We start from the raw sequence: 24,984 nt of genomic DNA on the forward strand, positions 1-24,984 counted from the left end.
TATTAAGTTCACACCCCTCATCTTCCCTGGACAGCCCTATATAGTGTAATTTGACTACTTTTTTAACACTATAGGGGGTGGTCCAAGTAACAAATGGGGTTCCTAAAATGAAGTGACATATTTTGCCTCCCCTTTCACTCCCTGGACAAGTGGACAACCCTTTTAGTGTATATATTAATATATAATATATATTTTTAAATATATTAAATTCTTAACGAGCCTGGCGAGCCGGCTCGGCTCGGCTCGTTAAGGATTCGAGCCGAGCTCGAGCAAGCTTCCGAGCCCGAGCCAAAATTGACACCCTTACTGATCGTCTTGTTAAGCGTGGAGTGACTAGGGTTATGTGGGGCAATCTCTGCCTCCTTTGTAATCTTGTCTGTTTTGCTTTTTGCTGTTTAAATAAAATTTTCCCTGCTGGTTTAAAAAATAAAGATACACTTAAAATACCATAATCTCAATGCTTCTCAAACACACCCACAATAAGAAATTGATTACTTCCATTCAGAAGCTTTGCATATTAAAACATGATTGAATAATAGAACCAAGTAACATTTCCATACCCTCAAACTTCTCTTCTTACAGTTCTGAAGCTGTTGCAACAGGAGGAATGATAAGAATGCTGCAACAACTTGCTAAATTCATTTAGAATATAATCAGACATGTACAATAAAGAGCAGAAAGCACGAACAAAGAACTGCTTCAATAGCCAGTGTAGAATAGAAAGTGAATAGATGGGATTATCTCGAACTGGCTTCTGCAGGCTTGTCCGTTAGATTAAGGGTGGTATCAAGAAGGTTAATCTCTCCAACGCCCAATGGGGGACCAATGCTACAACGAGCAGTGTTATGTGTTGCAATAGCATCCTTAATCTTCTGAAACTGCAGGATGTTTGAGAACATGGTCAATGAAATAGCCATCACTGACAGAACATAAGCACATAAAACAGAAAAGAGAATGCAAGGTTTCAATTTTTGTTACACAAGGCTATGATTAAGCTCAGCTTAATCAGCTCAGCATAATCATCCCAACTTTGCCAATATAAATTCACACAAGAAAAAGAAAATATATGGTATTCATCAAGTTGCTAGATTCCAGAACATAAGGAAGTGGCATGCAACCCACACCCAATGGCCGAAACCTAGGACCCACCCATCTACTAGAACATAGAATGAGCTGATATTTCTTCAACATTCTTTTCCTCCATTTGAAGTTATTTCAAACTTCTAGTTGGTATCTGTAAATTTCCTGGAATTATTTCACTCAAGGCTTTTGGAGATATTTTGTTTTTGCACTTTGTTATTGCCAGACATGGAGGGTTTTATTTTCATGAATTTTGTGGCTAGAAACTGGAAGATTTTTGGGGAAGTCTATATGCTACGAGATGGCTTCTCAAAAGCAACAGAAGCTACATGATTTAGTTTTTCTAGGAGAAAAAGGTCCCCCTTAAGCTTCATTCGCAATCAAGCTCTGGAAACTTGCAAAAGAACTGAAAAACAGAATTCTCTAACTCATCAAGAAATTTAAACTACTGCTCGTAAAAATGAAGAGTAAAAAATGTCACTCAAAAATTGCAAATGAACAAATGGCATTCCAAAGTGCCACTGCATGTTGGTCTCCCTGAAACAGATTTTTCAACCATTTTGTTGGGTATCCCGGGCAATTAATTATTCCAAGAAATTAATGGCTCGTCAATTAATTTCATTTAATTTGGTCCTAATGACATTCATTTCGTAAATTTCATTTTTTTGTTTTGCTGTTGCAGTGACCTGCTTAATGACCATTGACTTTGATAAACACATTCATGTTCTGCACAAACCGTGAAGAGATACACAGTTTTTCTATATGGAATCTCATCCTGGTGGCATGTGGCGGCCATTCTTCTTTCAAGTTACTATATGCGACAATTGTAATTCAAAAGAAATAAAATTGAATCACGATTGGTATGAATTGGAGTATTTGATCCTAAAGCATAGAAGGAGGTGAAGTATGGGAACAGCATCACAATATTAGTGATAGAAAATGTAAATAACAATATGATGAAGCAAGTTTTCATATAGGTTGGTCAATCATGACAATCAACCAGCATTTTGTCCATCAATAATGTTGAGAGAAATTAAGCACATATATTTTATCCAATTCCAGAGAAAGGAGGTTATAAACAAAATTACCGACCTTTGCAAGTGAACATGAGAAGGACTCCAATCGTCCATCCGCACCACGATAGAAATGAAAATAAGGAAGCACCCTAACATTCAAACGTTTGCACATTGGCTTATTCTCATCAAAGTTTACTTTCAAGATAATAATGTTGGGGTGTTCTTCGGCGGTCCTGCAGAGCTGAAAGATCAATAAAAAGTTATTTCACACTAAAAATATCGACACACCAATACATGGCCACTTCTTAGTTTTCTTTTGTGCCAACATGAATATGCATATCAGTGAGCCATGGCATGCCTCATGACACATACAAATTATGATGGTGTTGTCCATAATAACGACAATGGTTCCACTCAAAGTTCTTTCCTGTTCTCACCTTTTTACTTTTGTCGATGTATACTAATTGCATTTATTAAATTCTTATCAAATAATTTTTCTCTTTCCAAAAAGATTTTTTGCTTTTTTACGCTTGTAAATTGTGACATCTTTGTGTCTTTTCCACCGCATCCTATAAGAGGAACAAGGCAGAATTTAAGGCACACCTGTTCTGTTCTTTTGAGCATTTCAAAATTTGATGAGGCATATGCATTCTGCACAGGTCTTTTTCGTTAACTTTTAATGATGCAAGTGGTTTTATTGCTCAAAAAGAAAAATGACAAATATGATATTTTAAGCTCTCATATACAACATGTACTTCCAAATAAAAGCAGTTATATGCATTACTGTGTTGCATTTTTGACAAATAAAAGTGTACATGTGTAGATATAAATCCCAATTATTTCAAAAACAGAATGTGTATAAGAAATAAAAAATGAAAATAATTTTTATAATATCAATTAAACAAAGATGAGTGATTAAGAAACTAAATAATAGAAGCCAAGAATCAAAGAAAAGTCACCTTTGGAAACAATGCCCTACAAGAGCCACACCAAGTGCCATAAAATTCGACAATAACTAGTTTATCTTCAGCTTGACGTAATCCATTTAAAAAGTCTTGTGTAGAATGAATGTCTATCATATTTGGGGCTGCATTTCTTTCCCACCATTTTGGCCCATCATCATTTTCAGCAACAGTTGAATGTACCTAAAATGAGAAGTCCAACATGCAAAAACTAGAAGCCATAAGAAACACTCTATTAGCAAATTTTCTATAATTACAGAAAAAAAAAATCCACGAATGGAACTTTCGGCAAAGATTATGAAACTTATAGTTAAAGTTGTATAGCAGCTATAGCTAACATACCATTTCAATAACAGATAAGCAGGTGTTAAGCATATGAACAACTTCATTTGGTTTCCCTAGACTACTTACAGATAGATCAGCTGATAATGATAGAAAAAACAAGAATAGATTATGAAACTTGAGGTTAAAATTGTATACAAGCTATAGCTAGCATACTATAATACCATTTCAAGACAACATTGAAGACAACAGTAAGGCAACTCCCCATCCCACCCAGATTTGGAATATCGACCAGAGAACAACCCCCCCCCCACCCCCCCCCCCCCCGCCCATCACACACACACCCAAAAAAAAAACCCACCCACTTTAGGGCACCTCCCTACTCTCTCACTCCTTCCTTCTTTTCCTTCTCTCCCCGTCACGGTAAGATTGTGCAGCCGCCACCTCCCCTCTCTCCTCCCTTTTTTATTTCCACCTCTCTCTCTCTCCCTCTCTCAGTTGTGGCCATCACCTCCCTCTCATACCCTCTTTCTTTTCCCTACGAGCCACGGCTATGATCTCCATCATAGCCATCCACCTCTTCCCCCTTCTTTCCTCATATTTCTCTCCTAAAGGCCACAGCTTTGAGCCCTTCACAGCTGCACCATCTTTTCTCTCCAATCTCCCCTATTTCTTTTCCCTCCCTCCCTCAGAGACCAACTCCAACAAGACGACTAAGGCCTGAGGCACGACATGCTATCCCAGGTACGGATCCCATCCCCTTTACTTTCCTACAGCCCATCCCCAAATTTTCACCTCTGAACCTTCCCCTTTCTTTCTTCCTACATAGCCCTTAACCTTGCCTTCATATTTAGACCCTTTTCTATCATCATTCCCTAACCTTTGTCACCATTATTTCCCCACCTTGATCCTGTTATCTACCTATATTTCCCTTACCTCCCTTGGACATTATTTAGGCCATAGTCAAGGTTTTAAATTTCGGTTTCGGTTATGGTTTCAGTCGCCACGGAAACGGAAATGTTTCGGTTTCGATTGGAAATTTCAGCGGAAATCCTGTAAAATCACATAAACAAATGGAAACATATGCAAATGATAGAATTTACAGATGAGACTTCAAGAAATGCTTGAATAAGCACAACTACACACTTAAAATCATCACATAAGCAAGACAATCATCCATAATGGTTTAAAAATGTCGAACACCCAGTGTCATGCATGGTCACGTATGTCTGATAATTTAGTACATACCAAATTCACATGTAATTCATATAAATGTAATACATACACCACATGTCGCATGCAATTCATATAAATATAATTATATAACACATACTAATATATTATACCCCTATTACACTTACAACTTTGGTTTATGTATTTCAGTCGTTTTGGTTTTGGTTTCGATGGAGATGGAAACGAAAACATTTCGTTATTTTGTGTCGGTTTCGGTGAAAATTTAAAACCATAGCCATGGTTAGTTTTTTATTTTATTTTAAGATCTGATTTCTATGACAGATTTGATTGAGATCTGATTTTATTCCCCACTTATATAAATTAAGGCAATAGATACATTAAGATAAAACTATTAAATGGCACTACTAACTTAATTTGAAGAACCCACATCAGAAATTAAACAATAAGAGACAGAATTTCAACAGAAAAAAAAAATGCAGAACAGACTATTTAAAGATATGGGTGTTCATGATCCTCCTTGAATTGCACAAAAAAACACACATACACTGCAGAAATCGGAGCTTCCCAATAGAACATACCTTAAAAGAAGAAAATCTTTTCCTCTGGTTTAAACCAAGGGCCTCTGCAACCGAACAAATTCTCCTATTTGGGTTCTGCTTGGGAAGGACTGCTAATTGGGTAGAAGATGATTGAAGGGGAAAAATGAGGGGTGGAGGAAAGGTGTGGAATAATCTAATAACATCAGCCATTGATGGATAGAAAAAAAAAAGATGGTCTGAACTCAAACGTTCTCACCCATCAATTCAGACCTCTCTCTCTGAGTTACTTGGTGACCACCCAAAAAAATTAAGAGAGCGAATCGGGAATGTGAGAACAACAAGGAAAGTGATATTCACACCCCCTTCTTTTTCGTAGATACGGCCCCTTTGCTAGTTGGAGCCTTGGAGGAAAGTTTTCAGAGACTCTCTTTTCCAAAGCAAGGGATATCAAACGAATGATGAAGATCAATCAAAGGTGGGACCCTGTTAGGTACCTAATCTATGAGCCAAAAGCTCCAGAATTGATGGAATGCATGAGGCTATGCCCTTTAAACCTGTCCCATACCATGATAGGTCCCACCAAGTCCCATACCTAGGCAGGCCCCACTTAGGACAGTAGCAGACTCTTATGATGTAGCGGAGGTGCCACATTGTGGAGATGGGGAATGTTAAAGTGAAGGGTACCCTTGGAAAAACCACACGCAAGGACGCCCCAATGGATCCAATAATCAAAAAGTGAATTTAGAATGGTACTGAAAAAAATGTAAATGTAAAGAAACAATCAATGCACTTTAGTAACATGGATCCAATGCTGGTTTTTTTTTTACTAGGGCAACCTTCAGTTTAGCATTTGGTTTGTTTTATCCGACAACCCTCTCCTGCAGAAGAAGGAATGGTCTTTTTTTTGTCTTGTAGGATCATCCAATTATAGTGGGGCCAATAATGAAGGACCCACACTAGATCAATGGCCATGATTCACGTGGCGATCCTCCGCAGCAACCAGCCCTATTCTATTTTTTTTTTTTTTTTGCCCTCTCAAAACCATCGCTCTCCTGCTTTCTCAACTTCTCTGATAATTGTGCCCACAAATATTCCATGAAATTTTTTTAATGACTGCTAGACATAACCATATCCCATGTTTGGCAACCATGAAGAAATTATTCAAATGAATTAGTCATTTTGGCCCAATGGTGTGAGGGGCAGAGAAGGATGGAGTGGGAGAGAAGTAAGCTGGCGGGAGTGGAGATAGCACAAAAAATGCCGGTTTAGATTATTAGGAATTCATGCTCGGCTAACCCTCACCTACTCAAGTCTCTCCCTCCCCTGCCCATCTCTCACAAGTGGCCCCACAAATGTTTCATGGAATATTGTTTTCTCGGTGACCAAACATGCCATTAGTTTCCCTTGTCATTCCATTTTAGACACACCTGTGTCAGTTCTGTGCCAAACAGCCCTCTTATATTGCAGCGATTATTAAAAAGGGATTTGCTAGTGCCCATCGCACAAGGCATTTTGCAGAGTGTCTGTTGCATGAGACAGCAGCGACCTCGGATGAATTAAATGAATATGACAAAATCTGAGCCTATGCGGCTGCTCTCTCATGCAGCAGACGCTCAGCGAAATGAATTCTGCGACGTACGCTAGCAAATCCCTTACTAAAAAATATCCTTTACTTTTTCTCACAAATAGCAAGCATACCACTTTGGTACACGTGGCAACATTAGGATCGCTGTTTCGAGCATTCCTAAAACAGGTGTGCCTTCATATCGTTTTCCCCAATGCAATAGAGATGAGAATAATGTATCATTGATTAACACCATCTGACGGTAAGGATAAAGCACAACAATTCCACAATAAATGAGGGGCCATCAGATTTCAGTAACATGATCAGATAGTGGCCCACCAAACCAACGGTCCCGATCACCATACATGTGGTAGAGATGAAGTTTGAAGATTCAAAGAAGGTGCTTGACTGCTTGTTACCAGTACTCTTCTCATTAAGATGGCCCACTGTACACACAATACTTGGCCTGCTTCAATCTGTACTCACCAAACTTGTTCCATGGATTTCACAGTAAATATATAATGACAGATGCTTTAGTAGTAAAAATGCTAAAAATGGTGATATTTATACTGAAGATTATAGGAGGGGATAATACAGTTTAAAAAAAAGCTGCATGGGCATTCTGATAACAAGCAATGAGATTACAATTAAGGAACATTTCAGACATAATCACTTACCTCCTGTATGATTTTAATGACTCAACACAAAGATTATGCTTGTCAGATTCGAATGGATCGGAAACTGACTGTGCGGCTAAGACCGAATACTATCTGTCCCCTCCAAACATCCCAGCCATATCCTTTGAACCCATTTGTTTCATCAAGTTTTGTAGACCGCCCATGCCGCCGATTTGCTTCAGCATCTGTGGAGGAAGGACTTTACTCATGTGTTGTGCATTCATATTTCGTGACAATGCGCTCATTTCACCCTTCTTTGGAATCTTGAGCCCCTTCATCTTGCTCCAGATCTTGGCAAGGCGCTTATACTCCTCCAACATATCCATCACTTCTCTGACGGGACGGCCCGATCCTCTTGCTATCCGCACAATCCGGGATTCGTTGAAAAGCTTTGGGTTCGAGCTATCCAACTCTACAGTTTTGGAAAAACAGTCAGATCAGAAGCACCTTTGAATGATGTAGAAAGTTCTCTTCTAAATTCAAATGGAAAACCCGGAAAGATGTGCAAATGTCAACATGAAGTAGTAAAGTGAAACAGTTAATTTATTTCACAAACTTGATAGTATACTGGCAAAGAATCACTGGGCTGAGAATGGAAACACAGTTTTTGTAACATTCAGATACTTTGGTTTCCGGACAGACATCATGTTTCTTGTTTTTCTACTCTTGCAACCTCTCCTAAGGCAGACCAAACCAATTATATGATGATATCAAGTGTATCGACTCAGCACTCAGTTTCTACAAGTGGGTTTTCCCTCCTTCAATCCATTTAGTGCATTCCCCAAACCCTAAAGCTCACAGTGATCATCTACCCAAACAAGAAAGACTACAAACCGAAGGTTTTCTTCATTACTCAACATGGGGGATATGCAACCACAACTCTCTCTACAAATAATAGTAGGGAAGGGATGCCTTACTGTTGTATTAGAGGCCCATCTTTAGGTTCCTCTATGTGCCATCTATTAGACATAATAATTGTTGACCCAGGCAAGGCACATCTTCCTAGCAGCTTTATATGAAAGATATAAGAATATCAAAGATAATGTATCTGTCGATGGATATAAAGTTATAAACAGCCCCAAGCAATGCCTCTTAAGAGGCTTGAAAAAACATAACAAATGGAATAATACGGACAAAAACCACATATTGTTAACTACCAATACCTGCATTTGTCATAGAATCCATCATAGTCATGAAACGCTTGATCCTTGCTTGACTTTCCTTTTCACTGCCCTTTGGCATTAGTTCTGAACTAAATCCAGGTAGCATAGAGAAGACCTACAAAGCAACAAACATTCATAATGTATTTAGAAAGTTAAATGCACCCCTCACTATTGAAAATCAATAGAAAGAACATAACATGTAGGGGGTATAAGAAAATGATGCATGCATGGAGATACTCATCAACTCCAATAAAGGTTTGAACAACACAAAGAAAAACTAATAGAGGCAATTCAAGTACGAAAGGACAGTAGATTAAGTCGTTATTAAGACCAATACAAAGTTCGATGCAACAAAACACACACACACACACACAGCCAAGGCCACAAAGGGACCCACATTTCTGCTCAAATAGTAAAAATATTGACACAATCAACAAAATTCTGAGCATTGAAAGAACAAGAAGCAATCAAGTAAATTAATGTTACCACAAAAACAAGGGAGCAAGTATAGTCTGTGTCAATCAATTCAACCACAAGAGCATCTTAAATTGTACAATAGCATGTTGAAGCAAAAATATCAATGTGATCTATTTCTTTATCTCCCCATGAATCATATGCTTGTAACAATAATAAGAGAACTTTCTGCATTCCAATCGCCCAATTCTGTTCTGCTGATTCCTTTTCTTATAATATTCGTCTGCTGAATGGAATTAGAATTTTTTTTAATTCCCCTTCTTAATTTACATATTAATATATAAAATAATATAAATCTATAATTGAATAAAAAAATTGATTCAGGTTCAGCCACTGGAATTTTCAAAATTCCTACTTATTTCTCACCAAATGAATGCCATATCTTCTGGAAGTCCTAGCTATTCTTAGCATGACAGATGAACCTACACCAATGCATCACCATACGGCACTAAATAATACACATGTTGTTTTTCCTAAAGTACCAGCTCCCAGATATCATGTAGACACTATGTAACAAAATATAGAATTTTGAAGGAAGTTTGCTTGTGGGACCCTTAAATAAGTGAGATGGGTTTCTTCTTTTCACCCATTTGTATACCTTTTTATTAAAATAAATTCTGAGTTATTCCAAAAAAATCTTATTAAATAAAAAAATTACTTGATAATTTATTTGTGCCATTTTCTCGCTTTTCTTTTTAATAGTAAGAAATTCGATAGCATTAATGGAGAACAACTTCACAACCTATGACAGATTTTAAATAGCAAAGATATGAATTAGCAGAATATGGCACAAATATGGACACGGGTATCCCATACCATGAGATAGACATAAGATATGTAGAAATAAAATATCATAAAACTAAGAATTTAACTTAGAAGCTGAAATGAATAATAAACCTAGACTTGCAATTATGCAATAGGAACAAGAAAAAAACATACTAGTTAATTCGAAGAGAGTGATATTTGGAAACATGATAGTTATTTTGAACAATATAAGTATCAAGTATCCGCTATGATAAGCATGATAGTTAATTCAAAGAGAGTGACATATTTTTCAAGCGTGTATGCAAAAATATGATAGTTATTTTGACCAATAAAAGTATCAATGGAGTACTCAGTATGAGTATTGGTATCATATAGTGTCGGAGAAAAATGTAGGATCTCCACAAGTATCGGGCACCATAGTTTAAAACCTCACCAAAACCGAACAACCGCTATGGTGAGCAACAAGGACTACACATCCAAGTCATATCAGTTTCTTTAGTGACATATTTTTGAAACATGATATCTATTTGTACAAATAAAGGTATCAATGGAGTATTCGGTATGAGTATTGGTATTGTATCGTGTCGTGTCGGACAAAAATGTTAGATCTCCACAAGTATCCGACACCACAATTTAAAACCCCACCAAAACCGAACCACCAATATGGCGAGTAACAAGGACTAAACGTCCAAGTCATATCGGTTTCTTGGGTAACTGAATCAAAATACGCAAGAAATTCAAATATTGCAAGGAAAAGAGGAAGCTGGCAACTCATTTGGAGTATGGAGCAAGGATGAAGAAAAAATAGAACCATCAAAAGGATTAAAATAACGAACTTTACCTGGCCAATAGGACCCATTTTGAGTATGTTCTGGAATTGTTCATACATTATACGTAGGGTGAAATTCCCTTCAGAAAGTTTTTGTAGAAGTTCTGGTTGTTGATCCATAGGCACAACTTCATGAATTTTGTCCATAAATCCGGACCAGTCACCCATGCCTATTTCAAATAAAACATGAAAAGAAAATACTTGAAAAAACACAACAGAAATCTTTTGAAAGTATTCAGAACTACCCTAAAAGGTAACAAACTAATAAAAAACCAGTATAATAAAAAGCAAAGCGAGTTACAGTTCACCTAAAAGACGGCTGACAAAGGGCTTAACATCAAAAACTTCAAACTCATCCATGTGTTCTCCAGTTCCAATGAAAATGACAGGACTCTTCGTGGCAGCAACTCTGAATACATAAAGTTGATCAGTAATTTAAACTTTGCCACTAAAAAACTGACAAAAAAGGGGGCTTAGGGTTCTAACTACAATATGCACACTGTTTAGAACCCTACCCCTACCCCTGGCCCTACTAAAGTAGAAAATTCTAGTACAAAATTATTTAAATAACTTTATAACGATCCTATTTTGTATAATAATTTGTTAAATTTTGTACTAGAATTTTCTACTTTAGTAGGGGTAGGGGTATTTTATATGACTGATGATGCACGTAGGGTCAGTGACAATATGACAATAGATAAATATTGCAAATGCGCCATTCAAAAAAGGGAAATGATAAATGCGCCTCTTTTCATCGCTTGGAACACCCAGCAGCATTGTATCAATGACTGCAGAGGGGCTGTTGTACTTCACGTCAGAAGGATTCAACGGATTTGATTGCCACGTACACTGCAGTTGGTTGTCCAATGTGATGAAAAGGGGCGCATTTATCATTTCCCTTCAAAAAATTGTAAATCCAAAAACAAGAACCTTAGTAGAGACACAGATTGGAGAGCTTTCATCAACAAAATAAATGGACCTCAATACAAAATTATTATACTATGATGGGAAGACGATGTGGCGATTTACCAAAAAAATAAAAATAAAAAATCCAATAATTGCAGTTCTATCCAACAAAAAGAACATACCAGATTTTGTTTACATTGTGCGTGTAGGTGCTTAAAAGCATAGTTACCAGGGTGGGAAACGAATTCAGGAAGCGAAACGTGAAATGAAAACGGAAAACGCAAAAAAAAATAGAGAGGAAAAGAGAAACGGGAAAATGTTAGAAAATCGCATGAGAGACGCATTGTGAAACATTTCAGAAAAGATAGAGAAACACAAATGAAAACACATAATATACAGTTTTGTAAATTTCAAATTTGTTAATTCCATTTTTTTTTTGAATGGCAGCAAATTATATTAATTGAAAAAAGATGACGTCCGAGATGGTCAATACTAAGGAAAAGGAAGAAGAAAGAAAAGGCAAAGAAAAAGGGAAAGAGGCCCAAAACAGAGGCCGAAGGAAAATCCTCAAAGGGGCAAAGAATCGAACGTTTCCAGGGAGTCTTTAACCACCACATCCCTGGCTAACTTATCGGCAACACCATTTTCCGATCTTCTAACATACTGAAAGAATATTTCTCATTTTATTTTTTATTAAAATATATGCTATTTTTTTCCTCTTAAATATCTACTCCACAATTTTTTGGTGTGTTTCTTCCAATGATTTTCATTAGTTTCACACATGTTTTTCTCAAGGTTTAGCATGAGTTCCCATAAGTTTCCCATGCGTTTCGGAAACGTTTCCCCAATTTTTACTATCATGTTTCGGAAAAGTTTCTGAAACAAGTTTTAGGGGAAACAAGTTTCCCACCCGCCCAAGTTAATAAGTGGGCATACACACAAACACATAAACCCTCTACAATGACATTCTCATGCACATCAAAATGAATTAAACCAATGAAAGATGCTTAACATTGATGAAAAAGCCCAATACATTTACTAAGGCATTGTGGCATTTCAGTAACAGTGACAAGGAAAGTTACGTCCACGCATTGAATTTGTACAAATAATGGCGAAAAAGTGTAAGAATATAAAAATCAACACTTACGCACTAAGTGCACCACCTCCTTTTGCATGACCATCCATTTTTGTAACAATCACAGCTCCGACTGAAACACTTTGTTTAAATGCTTGAGCCTGGTCAAATGCAGCTTGGCCGATGCTACTATCCATAACAAATATAACAAGATCGGGTTTCTGGAACATTGAGAAAAAGAAAGTTAGTGCACTTTGGAACCAACATAAACAGATAAACATGATACGCGATGGAAATTAGAGCATAGTATTAGATACCGTTGCTTCGGACACTTGCCGCATTTCTTCAAAGAGAGCAGCTTCCTGCTTGTGGCGTCCACTTGTATCAACAATTATAAGATCACAATTTTCCTGCTTAAACCTTTCTACACCTTCCACCGCAATTTTTACAGGATCCGACTCCATGTAGCTGTAGCACAAAGCAAATGATTGGTCACATGAAAATCCCAAAGCACAGAATCTAATGAGAACAATTGCATAGATACTCAAATAGGTTGAGAAAAATAAACCCAACAATGAAACATGCTGCAAATTAGTGTGCCATAAACATTATGGAAAACTGAAGGTAAACTTTATGTATGGATTTTCCATGGTAAACCCACAATTTATACATTGTGCAATAAATTTTCCCATGGCGAACTTCATATATGAGCCTGGTAAGACGATTAAAGGTTTTCTAGCAACTTTCCTTTCCTGCAAGGAAATCAAGGGAGGGGCCAAATAAGTGTCTGCAGTTTCCATCACAACACAACATGAAGAAGTGAATTCCTCGGCACAAAAAAAGTCAAAACCTAGTTGGATAATACACATAACGAACTCCTCTAGAAACTCTAAATAAATAAGTGGCTGGCATTGTAACTGATTCAACGGGCCCCCACCCAACCACCTGCCAGGAATTGCTTCTGCTGCACACCCCGATGATGGATTCTATATGTATAAGCATCATAATCTGGATAACGATCCGCAATGAAAATCCTACCAATGACTACTAGCTCTATCAGAAGTCAGAACTTTGGAACCCTCAGCGAAAATTGTAAGGTTTCCCACTATGATATACATGATAATAGTCAATGGCCAGAATAAATAGTAGTAACATCAGTTAAGATATCAACATCTATCAAGCTTCTTCTAAGATACTAGCATGATAGAAAAAAAACCAATAAAAGATATGGATGTAATACCTTCCATAGAAAGGAATCTTAGCTTTAGTGGCATTCTGCTTCAACTGATCAAAAGCACCAGCTCGGAACGTATCTGCACAGACTAAAGCTGGCTTCCACCCCTTCTTTTGATGATAATATGCATATTTCGTGCAAGTTGTTGTTTTCCCAGAACCTGTACAGAAAAATTACAAATTTACTTTTTCAAAAGGAAATTAGCTAATGAAATGAAACCATTATGGTTTACACATTAAATATCAGCAAGCACAAGGACATAATCACTAAGACACTAAGGTATACATTCAACAGTTAAACCATTTAAACCCATAACTAAATAATAGAAATAATGTGAAAATAAGTTAGCCCACACTAGTGATGATAACATTTAACTTCACAACCAACATACCCTGTAAACCCACAAACATAACTACAGTCGTTTTCCCTTTCTTTGGCGTGAATGGAGCCTTCCCAGGATCTAGAATTTTGCAGAGCTCATTGAATATTGCCTGAAAACAAAGAACCGACATTATTTAAAAAATCACGTTTAGGCCTGTCAAAATATTTTGGGTGTCCAATCTAATTGGATTTTGGGAGCAAATTGCAGCCAAAATCCAATTACATTATGCACCCAAACTAGCGCTCAGAGATTCCCTAGTTCTTCGGTGCGAGCAATCTAATATGGGAAATGCTATGGGAGAATTGTCAAAGTAAGTTATCTTTCATTGTTCACAGCATAAGATATAAGATGAGAGATTTGTTCAAGTGACAATCAAAGTAAGTTATCTTTCATTGTTTACAGCATAAGACATCAGATGAGAGATTTGTTCAAGTGACAATCTAATATTTCCGTTACAATTTTTTTTTTTTTTTGAAAAAAATTATGTTCATTCCAAACTTAGGAATGTAGAAAATAAAATATGGGGAGAATTGTGAATGCAAAGTCTACGCTATCTTGAATTATTCTCAACATAAGATATCCATTCATGTGCAGAGGGTGTTGGATGAATGTTAATGTTGTATGGTTGAAAATCATCATGCACGCTCAACCAAAAATTCAGAACTAAAAAAGAGGGAATGGTTTTTCTTCATTTCAATATATAAGGTTTCTCATATATAGAAACCTCTAGCTGAGGGATACAAGAATATGGGCAAATAACACGATGGAGTCTTCTAGTGAGATTCTTCTACATAGAAACTTCTAATTGAGGTAATCTAGTGTCCCAGAGAAGATCTAGAATTTGTGCACCCCACTTCCCCAAAACAACCATTGCCCAGTTCAAGCCCTTCCCTTCACCTGGATGGCTATTAGGGAGGGTGTCGATATGACTAAGTTGGTTATTGGTGAAGGATTGCCCCTTTTGTAGCCTTTTTGTTTCGTACTTGGATGTTTTTTGAGTTTATTCTCATTTTTATTCCCGTCTTGTGTGGGCAACCATGGCCGGATGGCCCTTTTATGTATATCTTTCCCTTGTTCTAATATAGTTGCATCTTGTTAAATGGGCAAATAGAGCCATATCAAGTGATCAACTTGAAAGTCAAAAAACTAGTTAACAGCAGGTGTGCTTTGTATGGTGTTGAAAATGACATAGATCCTTAACTATCCAAAAAGTGCCCTTTGGTCATCTAACCAGGTACGCTCTTCTTTTTTAGTTTATATACTACTTAAGTCATGCTAAACATGGCTAACTTCATATTTTGAAACATAAAAGATACACCCTCCTCAATAATGACTATCACCAAACATCATCTTGGATGACTAAAAATGATCTACATTATTGTAATCTTCAAAGAATTGGAAACCAACATCTCTTTTCCATTTTGGATTAGATTTATGATTTAATTCATTAAATTCTGCTTCTTTTTTTTAATGAATAAAATCTGCCCTATCTAGAGTGGCAATTTGTTTTCTGTCAAAGAAAAAACAAACAGAGATGCAATTCGTCTTCTGAAATTTCTGTTGTCCGGCAAGGATACAAGTTGTATTCATCTAGTTAACTTAAGTAAAACCATCTTCAGTTTAAGGGTCCTGGTATCAGAAACCTCCACAATATCAAGCTCATTAATGTAAGAACTTGTGAGGCAGGTGAATTACTCATGACAGCACTACTTTATACGGGTCTCACACAATCTTTGGACCCAAATATTCTCTACCTCTTCTGGGTAACGCATCTACTGCAACAATTCTTCTTTGATTTGTAAATTTTCATCTACCCTCATGTTAGGTTCCTATTATTTTTCATTTGCAGATACAATTCAGGATAAAAAGGCATATGATGTTTTACACAACTTAATTTTGCTTTAAAGTATTATGGCCTCTAAAATGCAGAATTCTCTTACTGTTTGAAATTTAAATCAACACTTCAATTTCTAATTTAACCTACATCCCGGACTCATCCACCAATTTCCATAAAAATGTAAAGAAGGAAGAACACATTGATACCAGACAAATGAATAAAAAATCTGATTTTGAAAGGCAAAGAAAAATAGGGTTTCGGAAATGAATTGTCAAAAAACTGATTTTGAAAGGGAAGGAAATTAGGGTTTCAGAAATGAATTGTCAAAAACCTGAGTTTGAAAGGGTTTCAGAAATGAATTGCAAAAACTCTGATTTTGAAAGGCAAGGAAATTAGGTTTTCAGAAACGAACTGTCAAAAATCTGATTTTGAAAGGCAAAAAAATTAGGGTTTTCGAAATGAATTGGCAAAAATCTAATTTTGATAGGCAAAAAAAATTACGGTTTTCGAAATGAATTGATTACCTGTTGTATGATCTTCCGTTTGTTGTGGCCCGCGGCGAGATCATCAAGGTTTACGATCTTTTTTATGTTGGTCTGCATGTCTCGGACCATCTTGAATTGAACATCGGATTGAAGGAGAGCTCGAGAGATCTCGTTAAGGCATTCGTTCAAAACCTTCTCATCGATGATTGTTGCGTTGCTCATCTGCTGAAGAGCACGGGAGATGCTCCCGCCTAGTTGAGCTAACACCATTGTTACAGGTTTTGGGAGAAATCAGAGATCTGTAATTCGATATGAAAGAGAGATTTCTAAAGTTAGGGTTAGGGTTAGGGTTTCTGTAACGGAGATCTGATCCTTTGAGGAGGGCGAGGGGGAAAAGGGTTTCAGTAATTTTGTCTTTTGTTTTACGGGAAATACTACTAAGGAGAATGCATACATACAGAATAATTCGCACCCCATGCAGAATAATTCGCACCGCTTGTAACGTGATTTGACCGACGTCGAAAAGTGTTAAAAGTCTGCCACAATTCACGTTACAGTGGGTGCGAATTATCCTACAGGGGGTGCGAATTTATCATCTTCTTTCCTATAACGGAGATTTGCAGTACGCTGTGTTGGCCCACAAGATCAACGGTCCAAAATACCAAACACGAGTGTCTATTTGTATGTGTAAAGAGCCTTCCAAAAGATCTCAATGATCCGAACCATTTATTTCCTAGGCCTTGCTATGGATAGGATAGGTCACCGGGCAGAATTCATTCCATTAGATGTTTTTAACCCAATATTGGAATCGGGACTTGACTCCAATTCTGGCCGCGGCATTTGTTCCGACAAACAAAAACGAATGGAATAAGGGGCAAAATTGGCAAACCGGCGAAATTAACGGGGGAACAAATGAACGGGTTGCAAGGTGTATGTACATTGGGTTGGAACAAATGAACGGGTTGGATCTTCTAACAAAGTGAGCTCGAGTGATTTTGGTGGCCACCTTCTTCAAAGATCTAAACCATTCATTGTCGGCCCCACTGAGGATTTGTGTTCAAAGAGAGAGATTACTAGTTGTTGGAATAAGTATAGGTGGGGCCTACCTTGTTCAGAGATCAAAACAATTTAGTTTGTTGGGCCTCACCGAAGGTTCATGGGGGGGGAGAGAGATATCACTACAACCGGTCAACTAGTGTGTATTATACTGATGTTGTACCTTGTTCAAAGATCTAAACAATTTTGGTCTATCCACCTAACTTAGTGGGTGAGAATGTGACAAAATAGGATTTGTAAATATGAAATGGACCAACCAACACTTCTATGCAGCATGGGTCTCACCAATTGCACCAATGGGGATGCTCACTATGGGTCGCAACTTTGTCTTTATCTTATCCTTGGATAGACTCACTATCCTCACGTTGACCTGTAATCTTTGATAAAATGTCACAAAAAAAATGAACAACCAATAAGATAAACTTATCCGAGCAGGGAAGCAATTAAGCAAATCCCAAGAACAACTTATATAAGGATTTCTATATCCGCGGCGGGGTCCCCGATGGGTTTGTTCTCCAATGGGATGGCATACCGCACGGGATTTATTCTATCCTTGGATTAGGCATTCGATTCACCTCAAGAACGGTCCACACGAGTAGGGTAGGGTATATTATACAAGCAGACAAGCCTAAGGGTTTATTCAAGATAAAATTATCCAAGCACGGTAGGCAATCCAAAGACATTTTATCCAAGGATTTCTATCCATTTAGAGAACAACCCTAATGGGACTGTTCTGCACTGATATTAGAGAATTCAGGGATAGCGGAATTCTCCCATTTTCATATCCTACATTTGCCAATTTCTAGGTCATGCAAGTAGGGTGGGAAGGGAAGAGATGGGATAACAAAATTTGGTAGATATTTAACCATTGGATCGTGAAATTCAGCTACATATCTCGATATCTCTGGTGGATTATTTATCCAGTGGGCCCTTAAAATGTGACCGAAAGGCATTGTTTTAACCATGTGGTTGAGGACTCAAGGTTGGTTTCTAATCATCATGGCTTTGCTACTAAGTCCTCTCTTCGACCATCTTTTGGAGGTCAATATTGGCCCACTTATTTTTACTAATGCAAAAAAGGAAAATGATATATTTGTCCCCTTTACTTTCCCTTGCCACTCCCTTGTAGTGTGAAAAGAGGAGTCACAGTACTAAAGTGCGAGGTGGTCCGGCGAAGAAGAAGGGGGGTGAATATAAAAGGTTGCCACAGCAGAAGGCACCCACATATTTTAGGCCGCCCTCCACACACTCCATATATCTAAGGAACTTAATTCAGCACTCCAATGTATTGATAAACATGCGCTCCCATGTTTGTCGTGTAGTATTTAAAGGGTTGTCAGTGGAATATTATAGTTTTATGTTCTATGTTTTAATCATTTCCCTATATCTATGTTATATTCTTTCATACTGCTTGGTTGTAAAAAATAGTAAGATCTTTTGTTATTTTTTTATTAAATTTTGATTAAAACAGCTTTAATAGTAATTAATCACGCAACGGTTTTGGTTGATTGATTAAAATGTCCTCCTTCACCTACCATTAGCACAACTACGCACTTTAAATTGTTGTTTGTGATGGAATTAATAGGAGTTTACGGTGTCGGCAGGGTGACCTAGACTATTCATCCAATTGGCCCCACCCAGGATCGGCTATGGCCCAAAAACTGATCTGATCGGACAATCTTTACCGTTCATTATAGGAATTGTGTACATTGAATGTGCATTTCGAAATGGAAAAATACTTTAAGATGAGCATGGAAAATGATCACGTAAGGCATAGGACCACGACCGCACATAGGGTGATCTGGTCCATAATTATTTTTGGCGATCACAGATCCAGCCCATTGCCTTTGGACCCACTCTCATCACATGATTCTAGACCTTCGATCAAGCGTGATGAAAAAAGTTCTTTAAGATGTCTTCAAATCATTTATTTTGCACCTCAATCTTTCAATTGAGATCTCCATTCGACATCAGAATCGAACCCATACCCATTTAGTGCCCGGTGTAAAGTGATGACACATCATATAATTCTGATCTACAGATCAAAGGGTTAGATCATCCTATGGAGATGATTTTTGGAGCAAGCCTATTCAACTTGGGGCCCAACAAATGTATAATTTAGATCAATGTAGACTATACTGTATTTCTTTTAAAAACACATACTCGTCTTTTAGTATTTAACCACGAGTCAAATGTTATTACAATTCCCAAAAAGCTCTCGGAAGCCACATAAAAAGGAAAAAGTACGCTGAGTTCGTGCAATACTCAAAACATGGTAGTGCCAATATTAGTAGCCTATACATAATATACTAAACATGTATTCTTTTTATGGGACATGGGGCGATCTCCTGCTCTCTTGCTATCAGAAAGAAGGGCGAGAAATCAGAAAACAACGGCTGGTCTCTTTCTTCTCTGATCTCCCATCTACAATTTTGAGGAAATCTAAGATTCTAAAATCTGCATATCCAATCGGCCCGTACTTTAATACTTTTGGCAAGAATTTGAATTTGAATAGAGTTTGGAAGCTGAGATTCCATTTGTATCTTCTCGGAGAAGGACATTGGAGAGCTTGATCTAAGCTTTTCTCCTAATTAGCTCCATCTTGCAAGGCTGCAACCATCATCTACCCAAACCCGTGCATAGGGTGTGGCCCACCATCTTACACCATGGTTTTATAGGGTGGGTCATGAGTGTCACTAATTCCGTTCAAATCCATGCATCATAAGGGGAACACCATTTTACCTCATGTTTTGATGGGGTGGCACAGGGAGGGACCCGCCATTTTACACCTCATGTTTTGATGGCATGGGGCACATTGTCTTACACCCATAGCATGAGTCAAGAATGCTAGTATATATATATATATATACACAGATGAATTGCACGTGAAGATACTATAAAAGCCCTTGTTTTTTTCCTTGGAAATAGGCGGGTATAGAATTTATAACCGAGCTAAAGAGTCATGAAAGCTCCATTTCTTGGCATTGTTCCTTGGAAAACATATTAAAACTAGTAACAACAAGTAGATCAAGGTCGAGTCTAATCAAATAAAAGAGTTCTTGGGCATCTCCAATGGCTGATGCCGATAGGGATTGGACAATTTCACTCAGCCTTGTCAAAATATCAATATAAAAACACCAAGAAAAAAATAAAATCTAATGCAACTTGTAGTATGAAAGGGAAATGTCACTCTAATTAACTTTTCTTAGGATTTTTTGTTGTGTAGCTAGGATTTTTAAAACTGTAATCGTAACATTTAATGCCAATCACCAGCTAGGGATTGGCTTGACAATTTTGCAAAAAGCCATGGATTTTGCTAACAAGCGCCATTAGGGCACTCCTTAAAAGTGCATTGGAAATGATATTTTACACTCATTTCCAAAGTAAAAGTATTAAAACGTCACTCTCAGATGTAAAATATCATTTCCAATGCACCTTAATGAGTACCCCGAGTGGGTCGTTACGTATATCCGTAGGAACTAGTCCTACTCCCGAAGGGGGTGGGGACATCGTACGTCATTAAAAAAAAAAAACCCAAAAACCATTAGCCGGTTTTTTCAGGAAAACAAATGAATTAAACGAATAAGAAAAAACCCTGTTCACTTTCGAATTAAATGGATTTGCTAGGCAATTTGGCAAATAGCCACCTCATTTAATTCACCCGAGGTGGTTGTTCTCCTCAACAAAAGCGAACTGCAAAATGGTATTCCATGAAATTGCCTAGCAAGTTCCTCCTCCTCCTCATCATCATAATCAGCGTTGTTGTTGTTGGAATATGGGTCATGTTTTTGGGACCCGAACCCAAGGTCCGCCCACATGTGTTGGTGTGCCCCAACAGCTAAATGAATGAATCCCCATTACAAAGAGTGTTTGACTCAAGTGGGACTCTTGGACTCAGACTTCCATATGACTCATGGACCCCTAGATTTTCATGTTAAGTGTGACTCTTGGACTTCTGGACTCCTAGACTTCTGGTGATTTGTTAGCCTACATATACAATCCATACGTAAGAGAAAGAGATATTAAATCTCCTATGTTTCGCTCTCTCAAGAGCCATTTTTAGACTCTCTCGACCTATAATCCGTAGGGTCATGAACTTGTGATCGTGAAGAATATGAGTGAAACTCTAGTAGCCTCTCCTACGACATCCAACAAGATCAAATATGTACATGGAAATATACATCGGTTTGAGATCATCATTGGATTGGCTGCGATATAAATGGGCTCGTAAATTCAAGCTAAAATCCTAACTTCCGCATTTGGATTGCGTACGTATGTATTATAACCTAACCCTTGTGTGCAAGATGTTTATTAGCGTTTTTTTTTTTATAAAAATTATTACTAGGAATTTGTTAGCATCCATTATGAATTAAAAATTCAGCTCTGAGGTGGCTCCTCTCTCTTAAAAAGCGAGAAGGCTTCATGTAAAATCGTGCAGTCACTCTTATTATTATTTGAGGAATGCTAAACTGAAGGGCACCCATGCAAAAGCTCAGCTACAAGGGCACCCCATTGGATCTACGACAGCCAACCGCATTTATAGCATCATTGAAGAATGCAAAATTAAAGGAATGCTAATTGTAGTTGGGTGACATGGATCCAACGGGGCGCCCTCATGGTTGATATTTTTCGAGGGCACCCTTCTGTTTATCATTCCTCTTACTAGAACAATCAACAGTAGTCTCGATAGGTATGGCTCATTATACACGTGGCACACATTTTTTTTATGTTTGGAAACATCGAAAAGATGGACAACTGGCCCTCAAGTCCCATTTTGGATAAAGTTCTCATCAGTTTGACACAAATCAACGGTCAGAACTATTTTTTTTCTTTTCAAACCCTAATAGGATCATCCGATCATGGTGGGACCGGAGGCAATACTTTGGGAAACTAAATTAACATATAGATCCATTCGCCTGTCACTTTTGTATGCCTGGTAGTACTTCACGCCTATCCAAATCAATAATTTGGATAGACACCACCTCAAAATAATTTCTCTATTATTATATATCCATGCTCTCTCTCTAACCACTTGCTCAATGATTCAAACCATCCATCTGTTAGTTACGAACATGGTTTAAAATTTCGGTTTTGGTAACCGTTTAGGACCCCACAGAAAACTGAAATTTCTGCGAAATCTGAAATTTCGATCCGAAATTTGGTATTAAGCGTCGAAATTTGGGTTCCGAAATTTTGGACCAAATTCCAAAATTTTGTAGCAATTTTTTATTTATTAAAACAATGGCGGTAAAATGAAATTTCGGACTCCAAAATTCCGAAATTCCAAAATAATTGGCGAAATTCGGAATTTCGGTGAATTTCCGTTTCGGTCTCCTTCGGATTTCGGTCGAAATTTAAAACCATGGTTACGAATAGGCCATGGCCACTGGAAATCTTCCCAACAGATGATCCTAACCTTCTATTTGTGGATTGTACATGTGTTTGAAAAATTAACAATCTAGTTTTGGTGAGAATAACCAACATAAGTTGCCGGGTTTTTTTTGGTTCTTGGGATTTATGTGGGAGAAAAAAAATCCCAGGAGATTGGTGGGAAAAAAAAGTCCTAGAAGTATCCCGGTAAAATAAAAATCCCATGTTTGGTTGACCAGACTATGGTGGGAAAAAAAAAACTTTGTTTGGTTGCTTAAACTGTTGGGAAGAAAAAAATTCTTCTCAAGATAATTTTTGGTTCCTGGGATTATTTTGGGATGGGATGAAAAGGCAATCATTACAAAAGTAGGATTAAAAAAATTCTTGTGCTAAAAGGCAACCAAACATGGGATGGGACCAAAATTTTACTAAAACTTAATGGGACAAAAATTTTACCGGCAACCAAACGGACAAAATTTTTTACCGGCAACCAAAATTTTTTGGGGGCATGGGCATTGGGCAATCTCTGACAGGACCCATCAGAAGGATTGTACACTCTTGATCACTGATTATATGAGTCAAATATTACTACTCTTGAGGGGGTCTAACTCCCAAAGTATGGCTAAAGTCTGCACCAAAATGTGAACTTGTTTTTGTGCAACTAACGATTACCTTAATACTATTTGCCCTTTAATACACTTCAAAGGGGAAATGATATAGTGATAAACCTACCTCCTTACTAGCTGTCGTCCCCTAGTAGTGGTTTTATATAAGGGATATAGGGCTGTCAATGGTTCCACTTCGGATCAGATCCACCTCTGTCTTGGTCACGATCCATTCACATCCCTTATCGGGGTGCTTTTTCGGATCTTACTTTCTAATTGTGAAGTGGACCATCTATCAGAGTAGTTCCTACCATGGTTTTAAATTTCGACCGAAATCCGAAATTTCGGACCGTTCGGATTTCGGTGGAGACCTACACCGAAACCACCAAAATCCGAAACGGTCATTTATTTCGGCCGAAATTTCGGTTTTTCTGAAATTTGACCCAAAAAATCTATTTTTTTAATTAATTTAATATATCACTTACCGAAATTTAATATTGAATAAAATATTAGTTTCCATTTTTGTACCAGATTTCGACCGAAATTTCAAAATTTCAGGGTCCGAAGCCGGTACCCAAACTGAAATTTTAAACCTTGGTTCCTTGTTCCTACTAACGCCGTACACAAAGAGCTTAGGGCCCGTTTGGTTTGAAGGACTCTCTACGTAGAAAGACTTTCCTAGAAAAGCCTTTTCTTTTCCTTTTCTTTGTAGGAATGTCTAAGATTAGAAAGATTAGAAAAAAGAAAAAATTGTCATCAAAGAGCAAATGAGATGTTGTTTGAAGTTCTAAGTAGGGTTTTTAATTGTTAGAAAAGGGAATTTTTGTACATTAGCAACCATTCAGTTCTAGGTCGCTCCATCTGATTTTGTGGCTAAGTCAGGATCCAAAATGATTTCAAATCTTAGGATGTAGATCCAATGGACACGGCCGGTACCAGCTATTGCGCCCAATTCCTGTCAATTAACATTCGGATCCTTTGGATCCATGGGACCACCTCGGTCCATAGATATCTTAGTCAACAATATACTAAATTGAAGGTGGCCAAAACAGTGGGTTTACTTATCATCACCTTTTTCAAGGAAGAACATGAGGGGACCCCATATAGTAGCAGGTCATAAGAAAAAGGCATTTGCCACAGCTAGCTTGCTTGATGGGGTTTCCTAACCCTTGATTAAGAAATAATTCTACAAAAGGTAGCTTGAGTTAGGAAATCTCCCACAGGTAAGCAAAGAGAAAAAGGAATGGGGGTTATAATTAAGGAAACTTAAAAGAAAAAGGCAAAATTGTGATGGTGAATAAAAGAAGAAAAAGGGTCAAGCGTGAGTTTCAATATGAGTGATGAATAGTCAAAGAAAAACACAGGAGGGTTGGGGGCTGTAAAATGGAATAAGAATGCAATAAATAAATGGTAGCCACATGTGGGTGCAAATATAAAAAAAGAAGGGTGGAAATATAAAAAAGAGAAGATAGGATGGAGTGATAGGAAC

General features: G+C 37.6%; 2 protein-coding genes across 2 annotated transcripts; both read right to left on the reverse strand.

Moving 5' to 3' along the window:
• Window positions 1–480: 480 nt before the first annotated feature.
• Window positions 481–5,482, reverse strand: LOC143858422 (thioredoxin-like 2, chloroplastic). The gene is made up of 4 exons (XM_077369077.1): window positions 5,113–5,482; window positions 3,056–3,241; window positions 2,173–2,337; window positions 481–878 (listed from the first exon to the last, which is right to left on the reverse strand). Exons 1-4 carry the CDS (start codon window positions 5,281–5,283, stop codon window positions 738–740), a joined length of 663 nt encoding a protein of 220 aa, XP_077225192.1. The 5' UTR covers window positions 5,284–5,482; the 3' UTR covers window positions 481–737.
• Window positions 5,483–7,169: 1,687 nt separating this feature from the next.
• LOC143858421 (signal recognition particle subunit SRP54 2) lies at window positions 7,170–16,802 on the reverse strand. Its single transcript, XM_077369076.1, has 9 exons — window positions 16,504–16,802; window positions 14,152–14,251; window positions 13,767–13,920; window positions 12,844–12,994; window positions 12,599–12,747; window positions 10,854–10,954; window positions 10,558–10,715; window positions 8,478–8,592; window positions 7,170–7,726 (listed from the first exon to the last, which is right to left on the reverse strand). Exons 1-9 carry the CDS (start codon window positions 16,732–16,734, stop codon window positions 7,404–7,406), a joined length of 1,482 nt encoding a protein of 493 aa, XP_077225191.1. The 5' UTR covers window positions 16,735–16,802; the 3' UTR covers window positions 7,170–7,403.
• Window positions 16,803–24,984: the final 8,182 nt, after the last annotated feature.

Source organism: Tasmannia lanceolata, unplaced genomic scaffold, assembly GCF_043159265.1.
Source record: "Tasmannia lanceolata isolate RefF3 unplaced genomic scaffold, GAP_Taslan_0.1 ptg000026l, whole genome shotgun sequence".
NCBI classification, from domain to species: domain Eukaryota; kingdom Viridiplantae; phylum Streptophyta; class Magnoliopsida; order Canellales; family Winteraceae; genus Tasmannia; species Tasmannia lanceolata.